This window comes from Cavia porcellus, unplaced genomic scaffold (genome assembly GCF_034190915.1).
Source record: "Cavia porcellus strain 051 isolate PalLab524CR breed Dunkin Hartley unplaced genomic scaffold, mCavPor4.1 scaffold_21, whole genome shotgun sequence".
In the NCBI taxonomy this organism is placed as follows: domain Eukaryota; kingdom Metazoa; phylum Chordata; class Mammalia; order Rodentia; family Caviidae; genus Cavia; species Cavia porcellus.
In genome coordinates, this window is record NW_026947504.1 from 56,765,361 (window position 1) to 56,774,814 (window position 9,454).

The 9,454-nt window shown below is 39.0% G+C and overlaps 1 protein-coding gene across 2 annotated transcripts in view; it reads left to right on the forward strand.

Annotated features, from left to right (window-relative positions):
* The window catches only part of Cnmd (chondromodulin), a 28,165-nt gene extending 19,550 nt beyond the window's left edge, over positions 1-8,615 (forward strand). The window contains exons 6-7 of one of the 2 annotated variants that reach the window (XM_005007056.4): positions 4,453-4,619; positions 8,104-8,615. In XM_005007056.4, the coding sequence (XP_005007113.1) occupies positions 4,453-4,619; positions 8,104-8,316 (380 nt within the window). In that variant the 3' untranslated portion in view covers positions 8,317-8,615. Of the gene's footprint in view, positions 1-4,452; positions 4,620-8,100 lie in introns of both variants that reach the window. The other variant, XM_003477454.5, reaches the window with a different exon arrangement.
* The last annotated feature ends 839 nt before the right edge of the window (positions 8,616-9,454 follow it).

Consider the following 9,454-nt stretch of genomic DNA (forward strand, 5'->3'; position numbering starts at 1 on the left):
AGATGCATGGCTCCCTAATTCTAATGAAATTCTCCAACTCCAGGCTTGAAGCCAGCAGGTCATCAATGTCCTATTATCCAGGACACTGTGAATAGTGGCTGGACACAGATCAGAGGGGTAAGGGAAGGAGGAGAGCTCACATCTGCAGAGCTCGGCCTGTGTTCAAGGCACTGTCCTGGAGCATGATGTTTTATCCTCATTTAATCTTTATCAACAATGTTGGAGTAAGTACTTCACTTCCCATTTTATAGGTGAAGAAACTAAGGTTCACAGAGATTAATTTGCCTGAGTTAATTCAACTAGCTAAAAAAAAAAAGCAAAGCTGTGAATTGAAGTCAAGTATGGTTTTAAAGCACATATTAAGTTCTCATAAATAACAAAGCATGATATAATCACTTATTGTATCTGGATGTTCCCCAAGTCTCACTTGGTCATAGATGGGGCTTTTTCAGTGGCTGGATCTAGTGTGTGTGAAGCTTGAATTGATTCATGGTATGGTATAAGACTCAAGGGCACTAGGATTAAGGTGTGAGTGTCACTTGCCCTAAGTAGTCTGGATAAAAGGGTCAAAAAGATGATGTTAAGGTCCCTTGTTGCTTTTGGTGTCTTCTGCCCACCATGAACTGTTTTCCTCTCTGAAGCCACACTGCCTTTGAGCCAGCCAATTATGGAATGAAACATCTACAAACTGTGAGCTAAATAAACCTTTCCTCCTTTAACTTTGTGTATTGGGTATTTTGCCTCAGTAATGAGAGAAACACAACTAAGGCAGAATTTGGTGCCAGAGAAGTAGGGTCATTGCTGTGACTGTACCTGACCAGGTGGTTTATGCGACTTTAAAACTTGACTGTGGGAAGGAATTAGAAAAGGTTTGGTGGTGCCCGCTGAAAAAGTAGTTAGAACTCCTGAGGCTGTACTTAACGGAAATTCTGGTCAGAGCTCAGAAGACCAGAATGCTGACAGAAATTCTGCCAGTAAAGACCTGCTCAGGAAGTTGCTGTGGAAGAACTGCATTAGTGGCTAAACTCCAGATGATGTGTGTCATGGCTTGGAAGAAAGTTTGTCTGCATTTTGCTTGTGTCTAGAGACTTTGCTTGAGACTGAGATTATGGGTGGGCACCAGACTAATTAATCTTGCACAAAAAATTGCAAGGTAGTTGTTATGGTTTGTGTCTGGATTTCCCCCAAAAGCCTCATACAATCATGGGAGCAGGCATCTAGAATTTGTGAATGATTCATGGTCCATTGCTGAAATTACTGGTGTGAATGCTACACCCACCCTGGTGGGGGGTGGCCTACTACGATATAAGGGACAGAAACAATCTTCTCTGCATACTCCTCCCTTTTTTCTCTTGTTGCTTTTGCTGTTTTTCACCACCATGAACTGTTGTCCAACTCTTCCATGTCATTCTTCCTTGGGCTCAGCAGATTATGGACTGAAACATCTAGAAACTGTCAGCTAAATAAACCTTTCCTTCATTCATTTTTAGCACTATTTTGTCCCAGTAACGAGAAAAGTAACCAACACAGTAGCCTAATATTGAGGTGGTGGCATGGTTCCTACTGAGGGCTTTTAGCCAGATCTATGTTGAGAATAAGAGCAAAGAGGTCAACAGAATGATTCAAAATAATAAATTTGGCAAGAAAGGAAGATGCAGTAAAGTTGTGGACTGAAAAGACAGAGCAGAAGACATCTTGATTGCTGAGAAGGAATAGAATAGAAAATATTGTCTAAGAGCATCACAAGCAGCAGAAGGACTTTGCAACCTCAAAAGTATAAAAGTAAAAAACTTTGCTTTGAGGGGAAAGCCCCAAAACACCACACTTAGGAATTTGTTTCTCAGGATTTGGTTCCTAGGCATTGGACCCCTGCAGTCAACAGAGAAAGAAGCCTGGCTATGGCTCCAGCTGACAGCAGACTTCGGCATCATCTACATGGGGCTGGTTTTAGGCACATGCAGAATGTAGGAAGCCTTCTCCTCAGATTTCAGGAGGCTTGGGAGGGCAGGCAGTATGCCCCTGAGAGGTCTGTGTATGAAACTGTGTAAAGCCAAAGGCACAGTGGAGACTTCAGAAGTTTGGAGAAGTCAGGAATATGGATCATCTAATGAAAACTATAAGGAGGGAGCAGAGCTAGCCTGAGACAAGTCATGGGAGCTACTACCACCTGTAGTGCTAGAGAGGTGGAGCCCCTCAAGCCCTTTGGAGTTCACAGCTTGCCACAAGCTGCCTCAGATGCTGGACGTGGAACCACTGGACTTATTGTTTACCCTGCTGGACTTTGGACTTCCTTTGATCCCGTTCCTTACTATGCCCATTTGTAAGTTTTGGAATGGAAATATCTATTTTGTGCCATTGAATGTTGGAAGTGTTTAACTTTCATTTGTATAGGCGCTCACAGTCAAAGAGTTGGCCTTATATCTCAAAGACTTCAGGCTCTTTAGTAATTCTGAAACTAATAGGATTTTGGCAATTCTTAGAGATGGACTAAATAGCTTTTGCATAAAGGGATGTGCATGAGTCTTTCAGGGGCCAGAGGCAGAATGTTAGAGCTTATGTCCAGATGTTCCCCCAAGCCTCACTTGGTTATAGGTGGGGCTTTTTCAGAGGTGGCTGCATCTAGTGTGAGCTGGAGTTGATTCATGGTGTAATGCTAGGCTCAAGGGCACTAGTAGTAAGGGTGTGAGTCTTACTTGCCCTAAGAAGTCTGGATAAAAGAGTCAGAAAGATGTTAAGGTCCCTTGTTGCTTTTGCTGCTTTCTGCCTGCCATGAACTGTTTTCCTATGAAGCTGCCCTGCCTTGGGGCCATCAATTATGGACTGAAACCTCTACAAACTGTGAACTAAGTAAACCTTTCCTCTTTAACTTTGGGTGTTGGGTATTTTGTCTCAGTAATGAGAGAAAAGTAACTAAGACAATCACCCAACATTTCAATGGTTATATGCCAAACACTGTGTTGTAGCAGATACAGATTTTCATTAACCCTTTTATTATTTATGAAATTAGAGTATACTCTAATTTCTTTACTTTACTTTATTAGAAACAACTATCCCCATCTTACAGATGAAAAACTAAGAGTCAAGGAGATAGAGCATACTATGTGGTACTTTCCATCTTTGTTTCTCAGGTGTCAGCAAGATTTGAGGCAATATAGTTAACCAGAACACTGGGTTGGAAGACAGTTCATCTTCAGGTCTGAGCTCTGCCACTCATCCTGAGATCTTGACCAACACACCTGGTCTTTCCAAGCCTTGATGCTTTCTCTATCCTTTAGGACTTTTATATAAATTAATCAAGATAATGTCCCTTGGATCCTATAAAACTTTATATGCCCATACAGTCAATCCATTAGGAATACTTAGGGCTGCGAGTTAACAAAAAACCTGAGTTTCAACATTTTTTGCATGTATGTATGTATGTATGCACATATGTACATATGTTACAGTTACAATCTTGGAGACGCAAGGTTTTTGGTAGTATCAGGTCTATTACTATTACTATTTTGCTGTATTTAATGTGCTGGCTTACCATCTTTGTGTCCATTTCATGATCACATTTCTAATAACTCCAGATGATAACATGGTTATAGTTTAGATCTAGATCCCCCAAAAGCTTCATATGTTTAGAGATGGGGCTTTTGGAAGGTGAATGGATCATAGCGGCTGCTATAATCACGAGTAGATTAATACCCTGAAGAACTCAGAGTTGAATGTACTGGGAGGTGATGAGGCCTGGTTACAAGAGGTAGGTCACTGGGAGTGTGACCTGGAAGGGTACGTCTCCCTCTCTGGCTCTTCCCTTTCCTCTCTGCTTCCTGGCCGCCATGACACAGACAGTTTCTCTATGCCAGGCCCTTCCACCAACCCTTTCTTGCCTGGAGTCAGCCGACTCCAAACTGAATCCTCTAAACTGTGAGCTAAAATAGATCTCTCTTCCTTTAAATTGTAGGTGTTGGGGGCATTTGTCTCAGTGATAAGTTACACAGCTACATTTGTGCAAGGAAATTAATATAGGAAGCTGTATCTGTCCTTTAATCACAAAAGCAAGAGCTTTCCCATAAACCACAATAGCATACTCTGCTTACATCTCATTAGTTAGAAAGATCTCACCTGTGTACTCTAATTTCAAAGACGGCAGAGAAAATGAATAGTATTTTATTTATTCAGCCCCCTTAGTGAGGTAGGCAAAGAAAAACAGGGCTGCAGTGCAGGTTTGTGAATCACCTTGTGTGTCTGCTTCAATTAGTATTATAAAACCAAAACAGGTTAGCTCTATGTTTAACCTTGAAGGGAAGACTCTAAAACATGCTCTATTACAAACATCTACAAAAATTTAGAAGTCTTTAGTCATGTTTGTGTTTTGATATCCTTTCTTATATTTTTCACTCTAAAAAACTGTAAACCTAATTTCCTTACTCAACTAAAGGAATTAACTTACCTTGACTTTTGCAGAAATCCAGAGAGAAAGAAGGGACGTGGTAAGAAAAATTGTTCCAGCTACCACAAGAAGGCCACACAGTGGGCCACAAGGCAACCCAGGGCCTGGAATACCGGCCAATGAAAGCAGGCCCAGTGTTCAAGAGGACGAAGAGCACTTCAATCCTGATAATCCTTACCATGTGCGTACTGATGTGTTTATGACATGCTTAGATGAATGCATTCAATGCTGAAATGATGTTTCTGTTTAAGGTTTCGTGTGAGCAGCTCTTACTTAATTCCTTTAAAAATACATCAGCTCGGTGGAAGATTTGTAATTAAGGATAAAATCACGTAAGCGTCACATCTGTAGTGTCAAATCCCCGATAGGTTGTATCCAAAGTTCTTTTCTGAGTTGTTTTCTCCTTTTTTGTCACAGGAAAATCCATGAAAATACATTCATATCAGGAACTTGATTATTTAGAAATGTTCCCCAGTATGCCCCCGAGGTAGTACACAGAACGAAAGTGTTCTCTTTATATCCACTTCACCCATCATGCAACAGACATTTATGGATTGCCTGCTCCTTCCCAGGCTCCATGCCCACAGTCAGGAGTAACGTCGCCTGAAGGGGCTCAGGCCAGTCACGAATAGGCGCGCACACAAATAAAAATACTGTAGACTGAAACCCTGGGAAATAATGTTTGTAAGAATGGCACTAAGGTGGTAACAACTCAGATTTCCTAAGAATTATTACTTAACACTACTCTGCATTGCAGAGTTAAAGTTGAATATTTATCTGTAATTAGTCTTTAAAATGTGGATGTGTACACACGTTTTTTAAAAACACAAAAGGGCACAATGTAAAGCCAAATTTCCCTTCCAACCCAGCCCCCTCCCCAAAACAGCTATTAGTGATGACTGCCTGCTGTTTCTTTGCATTAGTACACACACACACACACACACACCCCTTAACACAAAAATTCTATATTCTGTTTTCTTTTCTTACACAGTATTTTGGAACTTATTCTTCTTTATCTTCTACATATCTTTACCTAATTTCCTTTATGTTCATTTTGGAGATTATTCGATGTCTCTTATATAACCTCTCATTCATTGATGACCTCTATTCAGTTAGTAGTATCCCAACATATGGATAGACATAGAAAGTTAGTAGACATAAAAATTACTTCCCCACATTCTGTTATTATAAATACTGTTGGAGCACACCACCTTGTACACAACAGGGTTTGGGGAAGGCATACATGAGGGAATGCAGGTGAAGATCTTAGCACAGGACTTGGCACACAGCATTAACTTACTTCTTGTTAGGTGTTAGTATTCTCTTATAGACACTGGCAAGTATATCCTTAGCATAAATACAAGTTTAAGTCTTCAGCATAAGTGTATCGGTCTGCTACATGGGAATTTTACATTTTAATGCAGGCTACCAAATTTTCCTCTAAGGACCCATATATAATAAGCGGTTGGTTTTTTGTTTTTTGGGGTTTTTTTTTAGGTGCTAGGGTTGAATCCAAGGTTAATGTGTACACTTTCTTTCTCTATACATATTTTCATTTTTCTTTTTTGCCAATCCCTTGGGTATATAAATTTTATCTCCTGGTTGATATGTGTAAAGCTGAACATCTTTTCATGCATTATCAATTGTGCATTTTTTTTGTGTAGCGTATTAAATTTCACTCTGCTTCATGTTACATATTTTCTAGTTTATCATTTTAGACTAACATATTTTTAGAAAGATATAGAACAAAAAGTATTTCTTGAGTAAGCCAAGGCTTATCAGAAAATTCTGAATACCTCAGTATTTCATTCAGCTAAAAAAAAAAATAAGTTTAAGAAGGCAAACAAAATTCAATATAACTTATTCCCCAGATAGAAGGGTTGGCTGAATCTGTCCAAGGGGGAGCAAAAGGCACTTTACTGAAGGGCAGGATATGACTCTTCTCTGACCCTATGAGTGATCTATATTCCCTGAAAACCTCCAATCATATAAACTTTTCATTATACATTTCAAACAAAAATACTTAAAGCATGACCTCAGCCCTTCATATATTCCTTTAAGGAAAAATCTTAGAGCAACAATCCATTTTGTCCCAACTTTAATACTAACCAACCTTTGTTGAATGCTCAAGTGAGGAAATACCTCAACTAACAGACTGTTTTTGTTTTGGTTTGGTTTTTTTGAACATCCTCTGCCTCAGAGAAGCCAGCTATACATAATGAGGTAATTTTTTGTTGTTGTCCCAGATGAACCCATTTCAAGAAATAAGGAAAGAATATTCTGGAGAGCCAGGGATTTAGCTCAGTGGCATATGCACCTGCCTGGCAAGCATGAGGTCATGAGTTCAATCCCTGGTACCACACACACACACACACACACACACACACACACACACACAAATCTGAAAAACGGTAAGATACAGTAGATATTTTGATGACATGTGAACATAGGCTATATCAGATAGTGTTAAGGAATTATTTTGGGGGGATATGATAATAGCAGTGTTGTTGTAAAGGAAAATGTTTTTATTTTGGAGGTACATTCTTATGTATTCATGGATAAAATATCACAATGCCTTCAATTTTTAAATTCACATCAGAATTTACTTTAAAATGCCTCCGAACAAGCAAATTTGACAATTGGTTAGGAACCATCAAATCTAGGTAAGTATACAGATGTTCAGTATGTAGTTTTTAATTTTTTCTCCAATTTTCATGATGGTTGAAAATTTTAATGTGTCCCACAATTTAAAAAACTTGACAAAAAATCAGCTACCTCCAGGAAAGAGACTAAATTTAAGAGAATTTAAAGATATGGGCAAAAGAGCATTTAAAATCTTGAACCCTAGATAATCCTGAAAAGGTAAACAAAATTTGCAAATTGAGCAAAAGGCTAGTTCCTTCTACAGTGGTAATCACTCGAGCACTGAAAATGGAGGCTTTTACTTCATCAATATGATTCTGTCACAAATGCTTTAATGTCTACATATATATTTTCCAAGTATTAAAGACCATGTATATCTCCCAGGATATATCTCCTCATATTCTGTTGCTGAAATGATAACTAGCACTGCTTTGAGAGCCAGCAGAACTGTAACTGAAATCTGTCTATACCCTAAATTAATGAGTTTCAAAATGGGGATGCAAGAGCCCTGGAAGCCATTACTACAAATAAGGTGTCAATGTTTGGCTGACTTACAACTGGAAGCTGCAGAAATCCTCTTTTTAAAATTCTAATGTTTCTCTTTTGTTTTCTTATTTAAAACAAATTGAGTCATAAATAAGAATGACTCATTAAAAGCATGGAGAAGCTTTAGGATTCTTTTTTAAAAACCCACAACTTTTTTTTTTTTTTTTAGACAAGGTCTCTTTGTAGTGCAGGCTGGCCTTTAACTTGCAGTGATCCTCCTGCTTCAGCGTCCCAAGGGCTGGGATTACAGATGTGTGCCAACATGCCTGCTTGGCTAAAAACACACAACTTTTTGACAAAGACAGATATTCTCAATACTTGATGATGGCAAAGATGAGACCTAAAACTCCTTAGAGCCTATTACACTGATTTCTTGTAGTGGAAAAAAACTCAAGGTCTTATTTTACAATTACATGCATGTTAATAACTTCTCATAACAAAGAAAATGCAAATAATTCTCTTTCATCTCACAGCAGCAAGGAGGAGAAAGCATGACATTTGACCCCAGACTGGACCATGAAGGAATCTGCTGTATTGAATGTAGGCGAAGCTACACCCATTGCCAGAAGATCTGTGAACCTCTTGGGGGATATCATCCATGGCCTTATAATTACCAGGGCTGTCGTTCAGCCTGCAGGGTTGTCATGCCATGCAGCTGGTGGGTTGCCCGTATCTTGGGCATGGTGTGAAATCACTTTGTACAGTAGGTGCTGTCAAGTAAGAACTGAGTGGATAACCAAAGCAGCATAAAGCATGTTGACGCCATGAAACCACAAAGTATTTTACACTCAACCTGAGCAATGTTATTCGAGACACTTATAAAAGAATTTCTCAATTGTTTTCCAGAACTTTACCTAGTGTTTGTAAATGAACTAAAAGAGCAGTTTAAATCTACAATACTATAATAATCTATTATTTGCTTTGCTTTGATAATAAGGCCTACTATAAGTTTTCCCAGACTATTATAAAATAAACATATTTAAAAATATTTAAAGCTTGTCAGAGATTTCAACTGTACACTTGAGTTCTTTTAAGTCACGACCAAAACCATTCCAGTCATTCTGCTGCTTGTATAGAATTCATTTGTTCTTAACCTTCATTCTTCTTCCCAGTCTTGCAAATGTGAACTCAAGAGTATCCAAAGAGCTGAGTGTGTGGCACATGCCTGTAATCCCAGGCTGGGGCAGTGGACTGCTGACAGTCCTAGGCAGCCTAAGCTCCACGTGAGTGAAGCCAGCCTGAACTGCACAATGAAACCATCTCAAAAAACAGGACAAAACAAACAAACAAAAACAAAAAGGAAAACAGAGGTCATATAATAGAAGTAAACATTAAAATATACTGTGGTGCCTCATTAAGAAATTCTTTATCTATAAAGTATGCTGGCATGTAATTACCAGGTGGCAGCCCAATATTAACAGTCATCTCCAGCAAGAGTACTAAAGAAAAATGTGTTTGAAGAAAAATTAGACTGACGGGTACGAATTTCATTGGTATTCTGAAAAGCACATCTTCACCACCACCGCCAGCTTTGTTTTCTTTTTTTTTGGTACCGGGAATTGAACCCAGGACCTTGTGCCACCGATCTAGTTCCAAAACACAATCAATGCGTGAGAAGCAGCATGATGATTTTTACCTTTATAGTACAAATCAGGGTGCTGATATGGCCCAATCACCTATAAGTCACTCTGCTAGTAATAGGCTGACAGTACTGCTTCGCAGATACAGCTACAAAGGAATAGTTTGTTTATTTATAATGACATGAAGGAAATCTCTCAGGAACAAGGACTGTCTTTAGAAACTAAAAATTAGATCAGGAAGATAAGC